Source organism: Ylistrum balloti, unplaced genomic scaffold, assembly GCF_031769215.1.
Source record: "Ylistrum balloti isolate Yb309-2 unplaced genomic scaffold, AGI_CSIRO_Ybal_v1 Utg369828, whole genome shotgun sequence".
NCBI classification, from domain to species: Eukaryota; Metazoa; Mollusca; class Bivalvia; order Pectinida; family Pectinidae; genus Ylistrum; species Ylistrum balloti.
Genome location: NW_026781992.1, coordinates 25,116 through 50,528, shown reverse-complemented (window position 1 = coordinate 50,528; position 25,413 = coordinate 25,116). Strand labels below are relative to the sequence as shown.

The 25,413-nt window shown below is 37.3% G+C and overlaps 1 protein-coding gene across 1 annotated transcript in view; it reads left to right on the top strand.

Moving 5' to 3' along the window:
- The window catches only part of LOC132545110 (patched domain-containing protein 3-like), a 74,363-nt gene extending 50,922 nt beyond the window's left edge, over positions 1-23,441 (top strand). The window contains exons 15-24 of the mRNA XM_060208778.1: positions 1,207-1,332; positions 1,854-1,998; positions 4,535-4,656; positions 5,698-5,883; positions 8,635-8,660; positions 13,098-13,214; positions 16,229-16,339; positions 20,215-20,394; positions 23,056-23,199; positions 23,399-23,441. Coding sequence (XP_060064761.1) covers positions 1,207-1,332; positions 1,854-1,998; positions 4,535-4,656; positions 5,698-5,883; positions 8,635-8,660; positions 13,098-13,214; positions 16,229-16,339; positions 20,215-20,394; positions 23,056-23,199; positions 23,399-23,441 — 1,200 coding nt within the window. The remainder of the gene's footprint in view (positions 1-1,206; positions 1,333-1,853; positions 1,999-4,534; positions 4,657-5,697; positions 5,884-8,634; positions 8,661-13,097; positions 13,215-16,228; positions 16,340-20,214; positions 20,395-23,055; positions 23,200-23,398) is intronic.
- The last annotated feature ends 1,972 nt before the right edge of the window (positions 23,442-25,413 follow it).

The following is a 25,413-nucleotide window of genomic DNA, read 5'->3' as shown; positions in this document are numbered from 1 at the left end:
ATAATAATAGACAACATTTATATAATGCACTATCTATTTTGAAAAAAATACTCTAATGCGCTTCACAATTACATAATAATCTTACTACATAATTTATAGAACATGTATAACACAGTAATCAACATATATAACACAGTAACCAAACCAAGTAAGTAGTGGTGATAGTATGTATATACAGGATGTCTGCGTGAGAGTCTAAAATGCAGACGTAAACAGGTGGGTTTTAATATCCCTCTTGAATTTGGCCAGGGATTTTGACTTTCTAGTAGCAGATGGTAAGCTGTTCCACAAAGTGGCTGCTACCTTTCCAAAGCACCGGTTACCATAAGTCACAGTTTGAGAGTTTGGAACGAACAACAATGATTCTGTCTTCGATCGTCGTGATTGTGACGGCTGATAAATGGTGACAAGTTCCTGCAAATATTCAGGAGCTGTTCCATTTATTGCCTTGTATGTATACATCAAAATCTTGTACTGTGACCGGAATCGCACGGGCAGCCAATGCAATAAGTAAAGGACTGGTGTAATGTGGTCCATCTTTCAAGTACGGGTAACTAGGTGTGCTGCGGTGTTCTGGACCCTCTGCAGGCGGCTCATTAGTGTATCAGATACACCAACAAGTAACGCGTTACCATAGTCTAACCTAGAAGTAACAAGAGAATGTTCCAATGTCTTGCATTCATCTGTGGTGATGAACTGACGGATACCCCCAATGTTTCTGATTTGGTGATAACAGGAATTGGCAATTGAGTTTATCTGTTTCTCCATGTTCAGAGAGCTATCAAAGTGTACACCAAGGTTTCTCACAGCTTGGACGGCCTCAATAGTTTGGGCACCGACCTTTAACTGGAGACCTTTAGTGTGTTGCTACTTGTGGGAAAAGACGATCAGTTCTGTCTTTTCCTGATTGAGCTTGAGCATATTTGAGTTCATCCAAGCACTGATGTCATTTAGACAGGCTTCAAGACTTGCTACTATTATGTCCCAGTTGTCCTGAGGTCTGATAACCGTGTAGATTTGTGTGCCGTCAGCATAACAATGGTACTGAAGGTTATGACGAGAAAAAAAAATCTAAATAAGATTTCTAAATGAGATTGAGATCCAATCAAACTGGACTAAACTTACATGACAGAAGAGTGCTTAAATTCATGTGATCAAGAATTTGGAATTCTAATTGTTGTCTTTTGATGCATGTTTTGTTGCCAGATTCTACAGCGGGAGTTGTACAGGAATTTACTGCTGGCAGTCATCTGTGTGTTTACTGTAACACTTCTGCTGATAGCAAACTTTCGAACCAGTCTCATTGTCTTCACATGTGTCATCTTCACATTGGTAAGGGTCATAGTGCAGGTGAAAAAGGTCAAAGGTCAACTTCACATAACTACAAAGTCATGAGTTACATAAATGATGAAGGATATAAAGACTTGAAGGTTATTTGAATCAGAGTTGAAATGTCATGTATTATATGGATTCAACAACAGGTCAGAGGTCAAAAATTGTGACATTTTACATTTATACAAAAGTCACATGACAGTTACTCATTTTATCAAGATTAAACAGTGTGAAATTTTGTCAAACTTTCACAAAAAGTGCTAAATTTTATCAGTAACTATAGTAAATTGTAATTTAGATGTTGACATTGAGAAGAAATTTTGTTGTTCGCTATTCAATAAAGTTTGTCAACAATGGAATTTAGCAAATACTAACAGGTAAATAGACAATTATTTTATGATACAAAAATGTTTGGAGAGATAATTTAGAATAGTAGGGTCTACAAGAAGGTAAATATAGAATACTTTTATTATCACGATGATTTTAGAAAATCATCCTTGTTTGTGTTACATATCTTATAGGTAGATGTAGCAGGCACACTGCATTTCTGGGGTGTTACCATAGATACAGCCAGTAGTATCCTGTTGACCTTGTCAGTCGGCTTGGCTGTCGATTACTCAGCCCATATAGGTCACATGTTCATGACAGTCCAGGGAACACGACCAGGTAGGCATACAGACAAGATTCTAGAGGGATATCCAAATGTAAAAAAATATTTTACTGGAGATAACCATGCAAGAGATAACTAAGCAAGATTCTAGAGGGATATCCAAATGTAAAAAACATTTTACTGGAGATAACCAAGCAAGATTCTAGAGGGATATCCAAATGTAAAAAACATTTTACTGGAGATAACCAAGCAAGATTCTAGAGGGATATCCAAATGTAAAAAACATTTTACTGGAGATAACCAAGCAAGATTATAGAGGGATATCCAAATGTAAAAAACATTTTACTGGAGATAACCAAGCAAGATTCTAGAGGGATATCCAAATGTAAAAAACATTTTACTGGAGATAACCAAGCAAGATTCTAGAGGGATATCCAAATGTAAAAAACATTTTACTGGAGATAACCATGCAAGAGATAACCAAGCAAGATTATAGAGGGATATCCAAATGTAAAAAAGAAATTTGTTTACACTTGTAGAGGTTGTAGAATGTACAATTTGAGTTGATATCTGTACAATGGAGAGTGTACAGTGTGACAGGATATCTGTATAGTGTAGAGTGTACAGTGTGACAGGATATCTGTATAGTGTAGAGTGTACAGTGTGACAGGATATCTGTACCATGTAGAGTGTACAGTGTAACAGGATATCTGTACAGTGGGAGTGTACAGTGTGAGATGATATCTGTACCATGTAGAGTGTACAGTGTGACAGGATATCTGTACAGTGGAGAGTGTACAGTGTGACAGGATATCTGTTCCATGTAGAGTGTACAGTGTGACAGGATATCTGTACAGTGGAGAGTGTACAGTGTGACAGGATATCTGTACAGTGTAGAGTGTACAGTGTGACAGGATATCTGTACAGAAGAGAGTGTACAGTGTGAGAGGATATCTGTACAGTGGAAAGTGTACAGTGTGACAGGATATCTGTACAGAAGAGAGTGTACAGTGTGAGAGGATATCTGTTCAGAAGTGGTGTACAGTGTGACAGGATATCTGTACAGTTGAGAGTGTACAGTTTGACAGGATATCTGTATGGTGTAGAGTGTACAGTGTGAGAGGATATCTGTACAGAAGAGAGTGTACAGTGTGACAGGATATCTGTACAGTGGAGAGTTTACAGTGTGAGATGATATCTGTGTGGTGTAGAGTGTACAATGTGAGATGATATCTGTACCATGTAAAGTGTGCAGTGTGACAGGATATCTGTACCATGTAGAGTGTACAGTGTGAGATGATATCTGTACAGTGGAGAGTGTACAGTGTGACAGGATACCTGTACAGTGGAGAGTGTACAGTGTGACAGGATATCTGTACAGTGTAGAGTGTACAGTGTGACAGGATATCTGTACAGAAGAGAGTGTACAGTGTGAGAGGATATCTGTACAGTGGAAAGTGTACAGTGTGACAGGATATCTGTACAGAAGAGAGTGTACAGTGTGAGAGGATATCTGTTCAGAAGTGGTGTACAGTGTGACAGGATATCTGTACAGTTGAGAGTGTACAGTTTGACAGGATATCTGTATGGTGTAGAGTGTACAGTGTGAGAGGATATCTGTACAGAAGAGAGTGTACAGTGTGACAGGATATCTGTACAGTGGAGAGTTTACAGTGTGAGATGATATCTGTGTGGTGTAGAGTGTACAATGTGAGATGATATCTGTACCATGTAAAGTGTGCAGTGTGACAGGATATCTGTACCATGTAGAGTGTACAGTGTGAGATGATATCTGTACAGTGGAGAGTGTACAGTGTGACAGGATACCTGTTCCATGTAGAGTGTACAGTGTGACAGGATATCTGTACAGTGGAGAGTGTACAGTGTGACAGGATATCTGTACAGTGTAGAGTGTACAGTGTGACAGGATATCTGTGACAGGATATCTGTACAGTGGAAAGTGTACAGTGTGACAGGATATCTGTACAGAAGAGAGTGTACAGTGTGAGAGGATATCTGTTCAGAAGTGGTGTACAGTGTGACAGGATATCTGTACAGTTGAGAGTGTACAGTTTGACAGGATATCTGTATGGTGTAGAGTGTACAGTGTGAGAGGATATCTGTACAGAAGAGAGTGTACAGTGTGACAGGATATCTGTACAGTGGAGAGTTTACAGTGTGAGATGATATCTTTGTGGTGTAGAGTGTACAATGTGAGATGATATCTGTACCATGTAAAGTGTGCAGTGTGACAGGATATCTGTACCATGTAGAGTGTACAGTGTGAGATGATATCTGTACAGTGTAGAGTGTACAGTATGAGATGATATCTGTACAGTGTAGAGTGTACAGTGTGAGATTATATCTGTTCAGTGTAGAGTGTACAGTGTGAGATGATATCTGTACAGTGTAGAGTGTACAGTGTGAGATGATATCTGTTCCGTGTAGAGTGTACAGTATGAGATGATATCTGTACAGTGTAGAGTGTGAGATGATATCTGTACAGTGTAGAGTGTACAGTGTGAGATGATATCTGTACAGTGTACAATGTGAGATGAAATGTTTACCATGTGGAAAATTTTACTTTAACAGAGAGAGTGGTGGCTACACTGAAGAAAATTGGTCCGGCTGTGTTCAGTGGTGGTTTTAGTACATTTCTGGCCTTCCTGCTGCTTTGTAACAGTTACAGTTATGGATTTTCACTTTTCTTTAGGGTAAGTTATCTCCCCTGGTACTCCGGGTTTGTCAGGGTAAGATATCCCCCCTGGTACTCGGGGTTTGTCAGGCTCTGGTATTCAAGGTTTGTTAAGGTAAGTTATCTCCCCTGAACTAGTGTACAATTATTTATGTTCAGATAGTCAAATTTGTCAGGTATATAAATTGACAAAAGTCAACACATGTTAGACTAGAGAAATAAGTGTATCATTATTACCTATTTGTTGTTTTATGAAAGTGTTATTTTAAACGTTTTACCAGTACAGGCTGACTGTGTGAACCTAAGATAGGATGCCTGTATTACCCTTATGATGAATTAATTCCCTTCATCGATGGCTGTCTGAGTGGGTTTATTACCCTGTAGTATGAGTAATAGCCTCTACAAACATTCCGTAATACACCCCTCTTAGTATCTCTATATTTATAAATATTAGACATGGTCGTTATTAATCGCTAGTTGTTTTCTAAACGTTTATGTGTATCCAGGTCCATGTAACTAGGTCAATTGGCCTGACTGCTCCTACAGAATCAGACAAGATTAATTATTTGAAAAAGGTTATTAAAGGATCGGCATATTTTCCCGATCTAATATAGAGTTAAGGATGGGTAGTTCTATTTTGAGGTGCCTAGGTTGGATAGGACTGCATTGTAAGAGAGGAACTTTATGCTATATTGAGGCAAGTGGTGTTGACAATCTGAATACAGAAATGCAGAACGAAGGATTGGTATTAAATTATTTTCTCAATGACCAGCACTAATTTATTTTATCTATGTGGAGGATGACTGATGCTAACAGCACTACTGAAGAAATCCAGAAATCTTATAATGCTCCAGGAGGACATGTACAATTTGTTGTAGCTGTGGAATTTTTTACACTATATAAGTTTATATCTTTGGTTTCTTGATTTTCATTGTATTAATCTTTTTGATTAGTAAATTGTCCTCAACTTCTCAATAACCACTAAAAGATTTCAGTTTAGTTGTACATACATGCACTGTTCTCTGAATTAATCTGCCTCCCCATTTATGGTTGGTTGTAGGTATTTTTTACTGTTGTATTATTCGGGCTGTTCCATGGATTAATCTACCTCCCTGTTGTCCTGAGTTGGATTGGGCCTGAACCATACGACACACATCTGACAACAGAGGATCGGACAAATGTTTATGTTCCTGAGTGTAAATGTAACAGTAAAGGGGAAAGTAATTATCTGGACACATCATCTCAGGTGAGTTACCTCCCTTACACTGTTTGGAACAAACCTTCCAACCAGGTCTTTAATAATAAAGCAAAGTTTAAATTCTACAGCAAATAAACACAGTATTTTATTTCTTTTTTATCAAATCTATGAGAGGCATATGTATGTAACAGAGATTAGTAAATCTCACAACATCTACCATAATTATTCTCTAAAGGAAACAATAGGAAGGGTTAGATTAAGTAAGAAGGCTGCACTAGATCAAGGCAGTTGTCTTCAGTAACATGACAGCATAACCTGTTAAAAATTCACTCTGTAATATATAATCCATTTTACGATATTGTACAAAGTTAAAATACATACAATATTGTACTAGCTTACAATACATACAATGTTGTACTAGCTTACAATACATACAATGTTGTACTAGCTTACAATACATACAACAATACATACAATGATGTACTAGCTTACAATACATACAATATTGTACAAAGTTACAATACATACAATATTGTACCAGCTTACAATACATACAATGTTGTACTAGCTTACAATACATACAATATTGTACAAACTTACAATACATACAATATTGTACAAAGTTACAATACATACAATATTGTACAAACTTATAATACATACAATGTTGTACAAACTTACAATACATACATTTAATGTTGTACAAACTTACAATACATACATACAAAGTTGTACAAACTTACAATACATACAATGTTGTACAAACTTACAATACATACATACAATGTTGTACAAACTTACAATACATACAATATTGTACAAAGTTACAATACATACAATATTGTACAAACTTACAATACTTACAATGTTGTACAAACTTACAATACATACAATGTTGTACTAGCTTACAATACATACAATATTGTACAAGGTTACAATACAAACAATGTTGTACTAACTTACAATACCTAAAATATTGTACAAAGTTACAATACATGCAATATTGTACAAAGTTACAATACATACAATATTGTACAAACTTACAATACATACAATATTGTACAAACTTACAATGTTGTACAAACTTACAATACATACATTTAATGTTGTACAAACTTATAATGTTGTACAAACTTACAATCCATACATACAATGATGTACAAACTTACAATACATACAATGTTGTACAACCTTACAAAACATACAATGTTGTACAAACTTACAATACATACAATGTTGTACAACCTTACAAAACATACAATGTTGTACAAACTAACAATACATACAATGTTGTACAAACTTACAATACATACAATACATACAATACATACAATATTGTACAAACTTACAATACATACATACCATGTTGTACAAACTAACAATACATACATACAATGATGTACAAACTTACAATACATACATACAATGTTGTACTAACTTACAATACATACAATGTTGTACAAACCTACAATAATGCAATGTTTTACGAACTAACAATACATACATACAATGATACACAAACTTACAATACATATAATTTTGTACAAATTTACAATACATAAAATGTACAAATTTACATTACATAAAATGTTGTACAAACTTACAATACAGATATACAATGATGTACAAACTTACAATACATACAATGTTGTACTTACTTACAATACATATAATTTTGTACAAATTTACATTACATAAAATGTTGTACAAACTTACAATACATACATACAATGATGTACAAACTTACAATACATACAATGTATGATGTACCAACTTACAATACATACAATGTTGTACAAACTTACAATACATACATACAATGTTGTATAAACTTACAATACATACATATAATGTTGTACAAATTTACAATACATACAATGTTGTACAAACTTACAATACATACATACAATGTTGTACAAACTTACAATACATACATATAATGTTGTACAAACTTACAATACATACAATGTTGTACAAACTTACAATCCATACATACAATGATGTACAAACTTACAATACATACATACAATGTTGTACAAACTAACAGTACATACAATATTGTACAAACTTACAATACATACAATATTGTACAAACTTACAATGTTGTACAAACTTACAATACATACATTTAATGTTGTACAAACTTATAATGTTGTACAAACTTACAATCCATACATACAATGATGTACAAACTTACAATACATACAATGTTGTACAACCTTACAAAACATACAATGTTGTACAAACTAACAATACATACAATGTTGTACAAACTTACAATACATACAATGTTGTACAGTCTTACAATACATACAATATTGTACAAACTTACAATACATACATACCATGTTGTACAAACTAACAATACATACATACAATGATGTACAAACTTACAATACATACATACAATGTTGTACTAACTTACAATACATACAATGTTGTACAAACCTACAATAATACAATGTTTTACGAACTAACAATACATACATACAATGATGCACAAACTTACAATACATATAATTTTGTACAAATTTACAATACATAAAATGTACAAATTTACATTACATAAAATGTTGTACAAACTTACAATACAGATATACAATGATGTACAAACTAACAGTACATACAATGTTGTACAAACTTACAATACATACCATTTTTTACAAACTAACAATACATACAATGTTGTACAAACTTACAATACATACAATGTTGTACATTTAATTTTAATTGAAAGTGTCAAATAAATGCAGATAAGGAATTTTGAACATAACTATTTGCTTTTCTCTGAATTCCTAGATGTTGATATTTGACACCACCACAAGGTTTGTTGGGTGTGCTATATGTTTGTGAATGATTTTAATGGTGATTGGTTTGGTTGGTCTAATGTATTTCATTGGTTTCCTTGGATACAGTGACAGCATGTTTTTGTGATTTCATTTGGTGAAGCATAGGATTGAATTAATTTTATCAGATGTGGTGTGCCATGGAATCATTTTTTACGATCTGACTTCATGAGGTTTTCTTGTTATTAATGTCTTTCTAAAAAACAGAGTAAAAATTACAATTAGCTAGCTCAAAAATATTTATATATGATTCTTGTTTCAATCTTAACTGAAACTTGTTTGTTTTTAAAGATTCATTATGCTGTATATACAGGAAAATATTTCTTTGTTTCTTGTTCTTTGTAGTGATTCATTAGAGAAAAATACTTCAGTCATATTTGTCAGAAGTCAGCTGTAAACATTTATTTTCCTTACTAGTTCTTTTGTAGATGAGATATAATTTTCCTGACAGAGAATTCATATCAGTCTTATAGGAAACTGGAAAAAAGCAGACAACTCCTTAATCAGGACCCTTGTCTACCTGACACCGGTCCGCTGTGACAATCTATAAACATTTAAACTTCCTTAATCAGGACCCTTGTCTACCTGACACCGGTCCATGGTGACAATCTATAAACATTTAAACCTCCTTAATCAGGACCCTTGTCTACCTGACACCGGTCCATGGTGACAATCTATAAACATTTAAACCTCCTTAATCAGGACCCTTGTCTACCTGACACCGGTCCATGGTGACAATCTATAAACATTTAAACCTCCTTAATCAGGACCCTTGTCTACCTGACACCGGTCCAATGTGACCATCTATAAACATTTAAACCTCCTTAATCAGGACCCTTGTCTACCTGACACCGGTCCATGGTGACAATCTATAAACATTTAAACCTCCTTAATCAGGACCCTTGTCTACCTGACACCGGTCCATGGTGACAATCTATAAACATTTAAACCTCCTTAATCAGGACCCTTGTCTACCTGACACCGGTCCAATGTGACCATCTATAAACATTTAAACCTCCTTAATCAGGACCCTTGTCTACCTGACACCGGTCCAATGTGACCATCTATAAACATTTAAACCTCCTTAATCAGGACCCTTGTCTACCTGACACCGGTCCATGGTGACAATCTATAAACATTTAAACCTCCTTAATCAGGACCCTTGTCTACCTGACACCGGTCCAATGTGACCATCTATAAACATTTAAACCTCCTTAATCAGGACCCTTGTCTACCTGACACCGGTCCATGGTGACAATCTATAAACATTTAAACCTCCTTAATCAGGACCCTTGTCTACCTGACACCGGTCCAATGTGACCATCTATAAACATTTAAACCTCCTTAATCAGGACCCTTGTCTACCTGACACCGGTCCATGGTGACAATCTATAAACATTTAAACCTCCTTAATCAGGACCCTTGTCTACCTGACACCGGTCCAATGTGACCATCTATAAACATTTAAACCTCCTTAATCAGGACCCTTGTCTACCTGACACCGGTCCATGGTGACAATCTATAAACATTTAAACCTCCTTAATCAGGACCCTTGTCTACCTGACACCGGTCCATGGTGACAATCTATAAACATTTAAACCTCCTTAATCAGGACCCTTGTCTACCTGACAGAAAACATGTGTATTTATAGTTTCTGTGATGTTGGATAGTTACACAAATTGAGAACTAGACAACACCATTTTGAATTGGCCATTTTATATAGTATTCATGTCTTATATTTTATTCTGTTTTCCGAAAAAAATTTCTTACAAAACTATTTTCAGATATCAAAACAGACAAACTTGGAAAATATTTTATGAAAAACCAACTTTTTCAACCTTCACTTCATTTGAAAGCACAGCTCAGTGATTGTCAATAATTATAAATATTAAACCTCGTATGATCACAGCTGAGTCCAAGTGCTGGAGTTTATTGGTGATTAATGGTGTTAAATTTGTGTGGATGCGGAGGGTTGTCATCAAATCAGATATTTCTGTGGTGTTCAAATTTTGTGGATTTTCAGATAAATATGATATTTTGTAAAAATTTTATTTCAAGGGTTAATAGTGTCACTGAAATCACCATATTGAAAACATCAATTTTTCAACAATTTATTGATTCATGGGTATATGAATTTGTGGATAAAAACTACATCAATAAAAGTTATCTTCCACAAAAGTTTCTGATAACAGAGGATGATTGGGGTAGCATGCATGTATGACTAATGTAAAATGGATTACAAAGGGTGGTGTGACATTCTGTAAATTTTGTATTTTACTCACAGAAACCAACTCTCGGGTAAGTGGTTCTGTACAATCATCATCTGGACTCATCTACCGGCTGGCAGGTCTTAGTTATCTTAAGTGACAATCACAAAGCCATGAACCGACATTCCTTTTTGAAAAATTTCTACTTCTATTGAAATTTACATGTTGTTGTTGAGGTTTAATTCTATAAATTTGTGTTAAATGATGCTTTCACTTGTGTATCTTTTGTACAATCTTATGTGATAAATTAGAATCTGTTGTGTTTTTATTGAGCTCATCAAGAAAATGTGATAATATTTTTAATTAATTGTATGACGGTGCTTCAGACAACTAAGCCTAGCCATCTCACTGACATTTGCTTGCATTTACTGATATTTTGTTTGCATTTTACTGATCGTTTTCTGGCTGTTGTACTTCTTTATTTGCATTTGTTTGCATTTTTTTCTTAAAAACTTTTGACTTTATTCATTTTTTACTGATTTATTTTCTTGCTGTTTTGTATTTATTTGTTTGCAACCTCATATGACAAATTTGTATTTAGTCTTCGCCTTGATGACTTGAAATTGTTTCTAGCCTTCAGTAATATATATCAATATTTTACCAGAATTAGTTGCCATTTAACATGTATTTACCTTTATTTTCTCAATATTTATATGAAATGATCAGTCGCATGAAGAATCAATACATTTGCGTAGTCAGCAATCCAACATTCCTGTATTTTTTCATCTTTATTCTGAAGTTGTCAATAATAAGGCCTTTGTATGATAGTCAGGATTTTGGAAATTTGTAAATAGATTTAATCATACCTATGGTGGTCATTCTGCATGGTTTAATGGCATTACTAGTGCTAGCCTTATGTCATTTAATTAATGTCTTGTCGGAAATAAACCATGGACAATTTTAATCCTTGCTCAACCTCTTGTCCATCACCCCCCAGACTCAAAATTAAAATAAATAAAAAAAATCAACACTTTCTCCACCTTTCTCAATCAACACTCAAGCTCCACCCCTGTCAATCAACACTCAAACTCCACCCCCTGTCAATCAACACTCAAGCTCCATCCCCTGTCAACCAACACTCAAGCTCCATCTCTATCAATCAACACCCAAGCTCCATCTCTATCAATCAACACTCAAGCTCCATCTCTATCAATCAACACCCAAGCTCCACCCCCTGCCAATCAACACTCAAGCTCCACCCCTGTCAAACAACACTCAAGCATCACTGCTTTCAATCAACACACAAGCTCCACCCTTGTAAAAATCAACACTCAAGGTCCACTTCTATCAATCAACACTCAAGCTCCACCCTTGTAAAAATCAACACTCAAGCTCCACTTCTATCAATCAACACTCAAGCTCCACCCTTGTAAATCAACATTTAAGATCCATCCCCTGACAATTAACACTCGAGCTCCACCCCTGTCAATTAAAACTCAATCTCCACCCCCTGTCAATCAACACTCAAGCTCCACCCCCTGTCAATCAACATTGAACTGTTGTATGATTATTCTACTAGATGTATTTTTCTTTGTTGTAAGTGTTTATCATCACTGATCAGAACAGATTCATCAGATTTCCTTGTCAACCTTTCTGTTATCTATTACTGTGTCTATATATTAACAAGCTTCTACACAAGTTTTTCATTACTGCTTTTTTGAAACATTCTAGCTGTTCCTGATATAAGAAGTTTAACAATGGTTTTACAAGTTTCTTCAATCTTTCTGTAGTGGATACATTATGAACTTAATGGAGGATAAATATATTTACATTTTTTATAGATTATATTTGAAATAAAGATAACACAATTTTAGGACAAGTCATTTTTATTAACAATAATTGTTTTGTTGCAACCAGTTACTAGTAATCAAATCATTTTAAAGTTTAATTGGAAATTACTTTGATCTACAGAATTGCATACCTTTTTATTTTGTTAAACAAATCCAATTATCTATCAAATCAAATTAACAAGTGTTCACATACCATGGTCATTCATTTGGGGTACTCTGATTTGTCACATGACCATCACATGACCAGTTTTATTGGTTTAGGGTATTCAAAATTCAGCATATAGATGCAGAAGATTGTCACATGGCAGTCATATGATTATCACATGACCTGGTTTATGACATCATTACTACCTTTTTAGGAAGTCTACAGACCAGGATGCCTTGTGGGTTCCACAACAGGACTCAGCTGTTGTGGACAAGACAGAACTAGGAATAACCACACAAGACACAGTCGAGTCGCCTCTGCTAGACGACAGGTACAATGTTTTAGATTTTCTGGACAGTCTGCTGTCTCTATACATTGTACAAATGTGATCAGCATTTTTGATGAAATAGTATGGGTTGAATACTGGACCTCTAGTTTACTAATCCCACGATCTATGGATCTAGTAAAAGAGAAATTCTCCCTAGTTTTGTCAATTTCGGTTAAACCCTGGACATCTGGTTTACTAATCCCACGATCTATGGATCTAGTAAAAGAGAAATTCTCCCTAGTTTTGTCAATTTCGGTTAAACCCTGGACATCTGGTTTACTAATCCCACGATCTATGGATCTAGTAAAAGAGAAATTCTCCCTAGTTTTGTCAATTTCGTCAATTTCGGTTAAACCCTGGACATCTGGTTTACTAATCCCACGATCTATGGATCTAGTAAAAGAGAAATTCTCCCTAGTTTTGTCAATTTGGGTTAAACCCTGGATCTCTGGTTTACTAATCTGACAATCTGTTGACCAATAAAGTGAAATTCTCCCGAGTTTTGTCAGTTTGGGTTAAACCCTGTACATAGTTATACTGTACACTTTGATACTGTACATAGCTGTACTGTACACATTTACACTGTACATAGCTGTACTGTACTTAGTTACACTGAACATTGCTGTACTGTACATAGTTATAATGTACATTGCTGTACTGTACACATTTACACTGTACATAGCTGTACTGTACACATTTATACTGTACATAGCTGTACTGTACACATTTATACTGTGCATAGATGTACTGTACTTAGTTACACTGTACATAGCTGTACTGTACACATTTATACTGTACATTGCTGTACTGTACACATTTATACTGAACATAGCTGTACTGTACTTAGTTACACTGTACATAGCTGTACTGTACTTAGTTATACTGAACCAAGCTGTACAGTACACATTTATACTGTACATAGCTGCACTGTACGTAGTTACACTGTACATAGCTGTACTGTACTTAGTTATACTGTACATAGCTGTACTGTACACATTTATACTGTACATTGCTGTACTGTACTTAGTGACACTGTACATAGCTGCACTGTACTTAGTTACACTGTACATAGCTGCACTGTACTTAGTTATACTGTACATTGCTGTACTGTACACATTTATACTGTACATTGCTGTACTGTACACATTTACACTGTACATAGCTGTACTGTACTTAGTTACACTGAACATTGCTGTACTGTACATAGTTATAATGTACATTGCTGTACTGTACACATTTACACTGTACATAGCTGTACTGTACACATTTATACTGTACATAGCTGTACTGTACACATTTATACTGTACATTGCTGTACTGTACTTAGTGACACTGTACATAGCTGCACTGTACTTAGTTACACTGTACATAGCTGCACTGTACTTAGTTATACTGTACATTGCTGTACTGTACACATTTATACTGTACATTGCTGTACTGTACACATTTACACTGTACATAGCTGTACTGTACTTAGTTACACTGAACATTGCTGTACTGTACATAGTTATAATGTACATTGCTGTACTGTACACATTTACACTGTACATAGCTGTACTGTACACATTTATACTGTACATAGCTGTACTGTATACATTTACTCTGTACATAGCTGTACTGTACTTAGTTATGCTGTACATAGGTGTACTGTATACATTTATACTGTACATAGCTGTACTGTACACATTTATACTGTACATCGCTGTACTGTACTTAGTTACACTGTACATAACTGTGCTGTTCTTAATTATACTGTACATAGCTGTACTGTACTTAGTTATGCTGTACATAGGTGTACTGTATACATTTATACTGTACATTGCTGTACTGTACACATTTATACTGTACATAGCTGTACTGTACTTAGTTACACTGAACATTGCTGTACTGTACATAGTTATAATGTACATTGCTGTACTGTACACATTTACACTGTACATAGCTGTACTGTACACATTTATACTGTACATAGCTGTACTGTATACATTTACTCTGTACATAGCTGTACTGTACTTAGTTATGCTGTACATAGGTGTACTGTATACATTTATACTGTACATAGCTGTACTGTACACATTTATACTGTACATCGCTGTACTGTACTTAGTTACACTGTACATAACTGTGCTGTTCTTAATTATACTGTACATAGCTGTACTGTACTTAGTTATGCTGTACATAGGTGTACTGTATACATTTATACTGTACATTGCTGTACTGTACACATTTATACTGTACATCGCTGTACTGTACTTAGTTACACTGTACATAACTGTACTGTTCTTAATTATACTGTACATAGCTGTACTGTACTTAGTTACACTGTACATAGCTGTACTGTACACATTTATACTGTACATTGCTGTACTGTACTTAGTTACACTGTACATAGCTGCACTGTACTTAGTTACACTGTACATAGCTGCACTGTACTTAGTTACACTGTACATAGCTGCTCTGTACTTAGTTACACTGTACATAGCTGTACTGTACTTAGTTATACTGTACATTGCTGTACTGTACACATTTATACTGTACATTGCTGTACTGTACACATTTACACTGTACATAGCTGTACTGTACTTAGTTACAATGTACATAGCTGTACTGTATACATTTATACTGTACATAGCTGTACTGTACACATTTATACTGTACATAGCTGTACTGTACTTAGTTTCACTGAACATAGCTGTACATATACATTTACACTGTACATAGCTGTACTGTACTTAGTTATACTGTACATAGCTGTATGTATACATTTACACTGTATATAGCTGTACTGTACACATTTATACTGTACATTGCTGTAATGTACATAGCTGTACTGTACTTAGTTACACTGTACATAGCTGTACTGTACAAAAAACACTGTACAAAGCTGTATTGTACACAGTTACACTGTTAACATTACAATCAACTTATCTTCAATAAACTGTAAATGTATGTTATACTTTAGAATCATAGAATTACATATCTCACATATCAATGAAATTAGACATTTATGTGTCTAGCTCCAAGGAAATGATAACCTCGCAGGACCTGCCATCATCTCAGATAAACTTTACCTCAACACAGCCCTCGGACCCCATCAGCATGGATACCAGTCCCCTCCAGTACAAAAGGTAAGGTCACATCAGCCTGGATACCAGTTCCCTCCAGTACAAAAGGTAAGGTCATATCAGCCTGGATACCAGTCCCCTCCAGACAAAAGGTAAGGCCACATCAGCCTGGATACCAGTCCCCTCCAGTACAAAGGTAAGGCAACATCAACTGGATACTAGTCCCCTCCAATACAAAAGGTAAGGCCACATCAACTAGATACTAGTCCCCTCCAGTACAAAAGGTAAGGCCACATCAGCCTGGATACTAGTCCCCTCCAGTACAAAAGGTCACATCAGCCTGGATACTAGTCCCCTTCAGTACAAAAGGAAAGGCCAAATCAGCCTGGATACCAGTCCCCTCCAGTACAAAAGGTAAGGCAACATCAGCCTGGATACCAGTCCCCTCCAGTACAAAAGGTAAGGCCACATCAGCCTGGATACGAGTCCCCTCCAGGACAAAAGGTAAGGCAACATCAGCCTGGATACCAGTCCCCTCCAGTACAAAAGGTAGGGCCACATCAGAAAAGGTAGTTCCCAACTGTTGTTGACCTTGTCATAGCGGGACAAAAGATCAGATTGATCACATCATACAGCAATTAAACCCCTACACATCCAGAACTATTACAGTAACTAACCATAGTTATACTCACCTCCAACACCTCCAACCTCCCTACACGCACAGAAATTCACAGGAACTAACCATGGTTATACTCAACACCTCCAACCTCCCTACACACACAGAACTATCACAGGAACTAACCATAGTTATACTCACCTCCAACACCTCCAACCTCCCTACACGCACAGAAATTCACAGGAACTAACCATGGTTATACTCAACACCTCCAACCTCCCTACACACACAGAACTATCACAGGAACTAACCATAGTTATACTCATCTCCAACCTCCCTACACACACAGAACTATTACAGGAACTAACCATAGTTATACTCATCTCCAACCTCCCTACACACACAGAACTATCACAGGAACTAACCATAGTAATACTCACCTCCAACACCTCCAACCTCCCTACACATCCAGAACTATCACAGGAACTAGCCATAGTTATACTCACCTCCAACACCTCCAACCTCCCTTCACACACAGAACAATCACAGGAACTAACCATGGTTATACTCAACACCTCCAACCTCCCTACACACACAGAACTATCACAGGAACTAACCATAGTAATACTCACCTCCAACACCTCCAACCTCCCTACACACCCAGAACTATCACAGGAACTAGCCATAATTATACTCACCTCCAACACCTCCAACCTCCCTACACACACAGAACTATCACAGGAACTAACCATAGTTATACTCAACACCTCCAACCTCCCTACACATCCAGAACTATCACAGCAACTAGCCATAGTTATACTCACCTCCAACACCTCCAACCTCCCTACACACCCAGAACTATCACAGGAACTAACCATAGTTATACTCACCTCCAACCTCCCTACACACACAGAACTATCACAGGAACTAACCATAGTTATACTCACCTCAAACACCTCCCTACACATCCAGAACTATCACAGCAACTAGCCATAGTTATACTCGCCTCCAACACCTTCAACCTCCCTACACACCCAGAACTATCACAGGAACTAACCATAGTTATACTCAACACCTCTAACACCTCCCTACACACACAGAACTATCACAGGAACTAACCATAGTAATACTCACCTCCAACACCTCCAACCTCCCTACACACCCAGAACTATCACAGGAACTAGCCATAGTTATACTCACCTCCAACACCTCCAACCTCCCTACACACACAGAACTATCACAGGAACTAACCATAGTTATACTCAACACCTCCAACCTCCCTACACATCCAGAACTATCACAGCAACTAGCCATAGTTATACTCACCTCCAACACCTCCAACCTCCCTACACACCCAGAACTATCACAGGAACTAACCATAGTTATACTCACCTCCAACCTCCCTACACACACAGAACTATCACAGGAACTATCCATAGTTATACTCACCTCAAACACCTCCCTACACTTCCAGAACTATCACAGGAACTAACCATAGTTATACTCACCTCAAACACCTCCAACCTCCCTGCACACCCAGAACTATCACAGGAACTAACCATAGTTATACTCAACACCTCCAACCTCCCTACACATCCAGAACTATCACAGCAACTAGCCATAGTTATACTCGCCTCCAACACCTTCAACCTCCCTACACACCCAGAACTATCACAGGAACTAACCATAGTTATACTCAACACCTCTAACACCTCCCTACACACACAGAACTATCACAGGAACTAACCATAGTTATACTCAACACCTCCAACACCTCCAACCTCCCTACACGCACAGAACTATCACAGGAACTAACCATAGTTATACTCAACACCTCCAACCTCCCTGCACATCCAGAACTATCACAGGAACTAACCATAGTTATACTCAACACCTCCAACCTCTCTGCACATCCAGAACTATCACAGGAACTAACCATAGTTATACTCATCTCCAACCTCCCTACACACCCAGAACTATCACAGGAACTAACCATAGTTATACTCACCTCCAACACCTCCAACCTCCCTACACACCCAGAACTATCACAGGAACTAACCATGGTTATACTCAACACCTCCAACCTCCCTACACACACAGAACTATCACAGGAACTAACCATAGTTATACTCACCTCCAACACCTCCAACCTCCCTACACACACAGAACTATCACAGGAACTAACCATAGTAATACTCACCTCAAACACCTCCAACCTCCCTACACACCCAGAACTATCACAGGAACTAACCATAGTAATACTCACCTCAAACACCTCCAACCTCCCTACACATCCAGAACTATCACAGGAACTAACCATAGTTATACTCACCTCCAACACCTCCAACCTCCCTACACACACAGAACTATCACAGGAACTAACCATAGTTATACTCACCTCCAACTTCCCTACACACCAAGAACTATCACAGGAACTAACCATAGTTATACTCACCTCCAACACCTCCAACCTCCCTACACACACAGAACTATCACAGGAACTAACCATAGTTATACTCAACACCTCAAACACCTCCAACACCTCCAACCTCCCTACACGCACAGAACTATCACAGGAACTAACAATGGTTATACTCAACACCTCCAACACCTCCCTACACACACAGAACTATCACAGGAACTAACCATAGTTATACTCACCTCCAACTTCCCTACACACCAAGAACTATCACAGGAACTAACCATAGTTATACTCACCTCCAACACCTCCAACCTCCCTACACACACAGAACTATCACAGGAACTAACCATAGTTATACTCAACACCTCAAACACCTCCAACACCTCCAACCTCCCTACACACACAGAACTATCACAGGAACTAACCATGGTTATACTCAACACCTCCAACCTCCCTACACACCCAGAACTATCACAGTAACTAACCATGGTTATACTTACCTCTAACACCTCCAACACCTCCAACCTCCCTACACACACATAACTATCACAGGAACTAACCATAGTTATACTCAACACCTCAAACACCTCCAACCTCCCTACACATCCAGAACTATCACAGTAACTAACCATAGTTATACTCACCTCCAACCTCCCTACATGCACAGAAATTCACAGGAACTAACCATGGTTATACTCAACACCTCCAACCTCCCTACACACACAGAACTATCACAGGAACTAACCATAGTTATACTCAACACCTTCAACCTCCCTACACACACAGAACTATCACAGGAACTAACCATAGTTATACTCAACACCTCCAACCTCCCTACACATCCAGAACTATCACAGGAACTAACCATAGTTATACTCACCTCCAATATGTATATTTCAGACAACATTGCCATTCGGTAAACAACGACAACCAAACACCTCCTCCAATGAGAGTTCCACAAAACATGGATCTAAACAACGAAACAACTCCTCCCTCTACTGTCACCAAGGCAATACATACCTCAAATGCCATGATGACGCCAGACTTGAATATCCACAATGGACTGGAGATGCCTGTCTTGTAAGTTTTCTGTTATTTTGTAGCCTCTATATATCTGTTCTCCCCAAAAAATAGAAAGTTTGTGACTAACTTGCTTCCAGTAGATATAGCCTCTCTATTTCCTCTTCTGGCCATAAAATTGAAAATGCATGCTCAGTGTCTTAAAACATAAGCTGTATTTTCGCAAGGGTGAACAGATACTGCCAAATTTAGCAAAAATGTAAGTGGCAGACGTATTCTGACAATGGCACTGTCAGTTGCAGGATAGAAATATGTATTAAGCCAAACAGTTTGGAACTTGCTTCTATTGAGTACAGTTCTAAGTTCCTGTTCAGGGAAGAATAAATATTTATAAAGCTTGTGTCAAACTTGCCTTTGATAGAAATCAGCATATTCAATTTAACATTGCCACTATAATGTTTGTTCTGGCCAAAGAAATGATTGATCTGAGCATTGAACTGTACCATATGGTAATATACAGTTGAATAAATACAATTTTTGTGACCTATTAAGTCTGTCTGTATACACCTCTCTATTCTGACCACCTATAAAGTCTATCTGTATACACCTCTCTATTCTGACCACCTGTATATAAAGTCTGTATACACCTCTCTATTCTGACTACCTATAAAGTCTGTCTGTATACACCTCTCTATTTTGACCACCTGTCTATAAAGTCTGTATACACCTCTCTATTCTGACCACCTGTCTATAAAGTCTGTATACACCTCTCTATTCTGACCACCTATAAAGTCTGTATATACCTCTCTATTCTGACCACCTATTAAGTCTGTCTGTATACACCTCTCTATTTTGACCACCTGTCTATAAAGTCTGTATACACCTCTCTATTCTGACCACCTGTCTATAAAGTCTGTATACACCTCTCTATTCTGACCACCTATAAAGTCTGTATATACCTCTCTATTCTGACCACCTATTAAGTCTGTCTGTATACACCTCTCTATTCTGACCACCTGTCTATAAAGTCTGTATACACCTCTCTATTCTGACCACCTGTCTATAAAGTCTGTATACACCTCTCTATTCTGACCACCTATAAAGTCTGTATATACCTCTCTATTCTGACCACCTATTAAGTCTGTCTGTATACACCTCTCTATTCTGACCACCTATTAAGTCTGTCTGTACACAGCTCTCTATTCTGAACACCTGTCTATAAAGTCTGTATACACCTCTCTATTTTGACCACCTGTCTATAAAGTCTGTATACACCTCTCTATTCTGACCACCTGTCTATAAAGTCTGTATACACCTCTCTATTCTGACCACCTGTCTATAAAGTCTGTATATACCTCTCTATTCTGACCACCTGTCTATAAAGTCTAACTGTATACACCTCTCTATTCTGACAATCTGTCTATAAAGTCTGTATACATCTCTCTATTCTGACCACCTATAAAGTCTATCTGTATACACCTCTCTATTCTGACCACCTTACTATAAAGTCTGTATACACCTCTCTATTCTGACCACCTTACTATAAAGTCTGTATACACCTCTCTATTCTGACAACCGGTCTATAAAGTCTGTATACACCTCTCTATTCTGACTACCTGTCTATAAAGTCTGTATACACCTCTCTATTCTGACCACCTGTCTATAAAGTCTGTATATACCTCTCTATTCTGACCACCTGTCTATAAAGTCTATCTGTATACACCTCTCTATTCTGACCACCTGTCTATAAAGTCTGTATACATCTCTCTATTCTGACCACCTGTCTATAAAGTCTGTATACACCTCTATATTCTAACCACATATAAAGTCTAACTGTATACACCTCTCTATTCTGACCACCTGTCTATAAAGTCTGTATACACCTCTCTATTCTGACCACCTGTCTATAAAGTCTGTATACATCTCTCTATTCTGACCACCTGTCTATAAAGTCTGTATACACCTCTACATTCTAACCACATATAAAGTCTAACTGTACACACCTTTCTATTCTGACCACCTGTCTATAAAGTCTGTATACACCTCTCTATTCTGACTGCCTGTCTATAAAGTCTGTATACACATCTCTATTCTGACCACCTGCCTATAACGTCTATCTGTATACACCTCTCTATTCTGACCACCTGTCTATAAAGTCTGTATACACCTCTCTTTTCTGACCACCTGTCTATAAAGTCTGTATACACCTCTCTACTCTGACCACCTGCCTATAACATCTATCTGTATACACCTCTGTATTCTGACCACCTGTCTATAAAGTCTGTATACACCTCTCTATTCTGACTACCTGTCTATAAAGTCTGTATACACCTCTCTAATTTGACCACATGTCTATAAAGTCTGTATACACCTCTCTTTTCTGACCACCTATAAAGTCTAACTGTATACACCTCTCTATTCTGACCACCTATAAAGTCTATCTGTATACACCTCTCTATTCTGACCACCTGCCTATAAAGTCTGTATACACCTCTCTATTCTAACCACCTGTCTATTGGGTCAGTAGAAATACAATTTTTAGTTGTTTTATAGCATTTTTTCTTCATGATTGTGATATTTGATAAACAGAAATCTGTCTCTAACTAAAGTTTGTTTCTAAATAGACTAATTGTAAACAGACACTGGATATTTTGATATACAATTTTCCTCAACTTACAATTTCATCCACGCTTTAAAGTTTTGAGATTTGATTTTAACCAGGGACACAGAAAAACTCACTTCACCATGGGTGGTAAAGGGGTCGCAGCTTATCCTGGCTCCAGGGTGGAAAGATACTGCCAACCCGAACCCTACCAACAAGCATCATCCACAGAATGTGATTGGGCAAAAGAAACAAACAGACAGGTGAGTCGTATTTCAGTCTTTCTTATTACAAATAAGAAATGCCAGCTTAAACTTTACTTAATCGTACACAATCGTAGGCTGTTAGCTTCATTATAGCAAATCTTTCCATAAGTTCACTGTATGTAGAAGTTTATCGGTAATCTTGACAAATGTATTGAATATATGTTATCATTTTCAAGTCTCCTGTTTATCTCTACAGTTTGAAGGATCCCTCAAGGAATTCTTCGTTTGAAGCCGACTGATGACATCAGAAATTAACCAACATGCATATTATTCTGAGGAGAGGGCTCTGTCTAGGAGACAGACAGACTAGAGGTGCTTCAGGACAGGGGAAATAACCAGATTTACCAGACAGGGGAAACAACACAAGTAGATTTATCACACAGGGGAGACAACACAAGTAGATTAACCAGACAGGGGAAACAACACAAGTAGATTTATCACACAGGGGAGACAACACAAGTAGATTTAACAGGCAGGGGAGACAGCACAAGTAGATTTACTTGACAGAGGAGACAACACAAGCAGATTAACCAGACAGGGGAAACAACACAAGTAGATTTATCAGACAGGGGAAATAACACAAATAGATTAACCAGACAGGGGAAACAACACAAGTAGATTTATCACAAAGGGGAGACAACACAAGTAGATTTACCAGACAAGGGAGATAACACAAGTAGATTTACCAGATAGGGGAGACAACACAAGTAGATTTATCACACAGGGGAGACAACACAAGTAGATTAACCAGACAGGGGAAACAACACAAGTAGATTTATCACACAGGGGAGACAACACAAGTAGATTTAACAGGCAGGGGAGACAGCACAAGTAGATTTACTTGACAGAGGAGACAACACAAGCAGATTAACCAGACAGGGGAAACAACACAAGTAGATTTATCAGACAGGGGAGATAACACAAATAGATTAACCAGACAGGGGAAACAACACAAGTAGATTTATCACAAAGGGGAGACAACACAAGTAGATTTACCAGACAAGGGAGATAACACAAGTAGATTTACCAGATAGGGGAGACAACACAAGTAGATTTACCAGACAGGGGAGATAACGCAAGCAGATTTACCAGACAGGGGAGACAACACAAGTAGATTTATCACACAGTGGAGATTACACAAGCAGATTTACCAGACAGGGGAGACAACACAAGTAGATTTATCACACAGGGGAGATAACACAAGTAGATTTACCAGAGAGGGGAGATTACACAAGCAGATTTTAGCAGACAGGGGAGATAACACAAGCAGATTAACCAGACATGGGAGATAACATAGGTAGATTTACCAGACATGGGAGACAACACAAGTAGATTTACCAGACAGGGGAGACAACACAAGTAGATTAACCTGACAGGGGAAACAACACAAGTAGATTTATCACACAGGGGAGATAACACAAGTAGATTTACCAGACAGGGGAGACAACACAAGTAGATTTACCAGACAGGGGAGATAACACAATCAGATTTACCAGACATGGGAGACAACACAAGTAGATTTACCAGACAGGGGAGACAACACAAGTAGATTTACCAGACAGGGGAAATAACACAAGCAGATTTACCAGACAGGGGAGACAACACAAGTAGATTTACCAGACAGTAGAGATAAAACAAGCAGATTTACTAGACAGGGGAGACAACACAAGTAGATTTACCAGACAGGGAAGACAACACAAGTAGATTTACCAGACAGGGGAGATAAAAAAAGCAGATTTACCAGACAGGGGAGACAACACGTTTAGATTTATCACACAGGGGAGATTACACAAGCAGATTTACCAGACATGGGAGATAACACAGGTAGATTTACCAGACAATTGAGATAACACAAGTAGATTTACCAGACATGGGAGATAACACAAGTAGATTTACCAGACATGGGAGACAACACAAGTAGATTTACCAGACAGGGGAGACAACACAAGTAGATTAACCAGACAGGGGAAACAACACAAGTAGATTTATCACACAGGGGAGATTACACAAGCAGATTTACCAGACAGGGGAGATAGCACAAGTAGATTTATCAGACAATTGAGATAACACAAGTAGATTTACCAGACATGGGAGATAACACAAGTAGATTTACCAGACATGGGAGACAACACAAGTATATTTACCAGACAGGGGAGACAACACAAGTAGATTAACCAGACAGGGGAAACAACACAAGTAGATTTATCACAC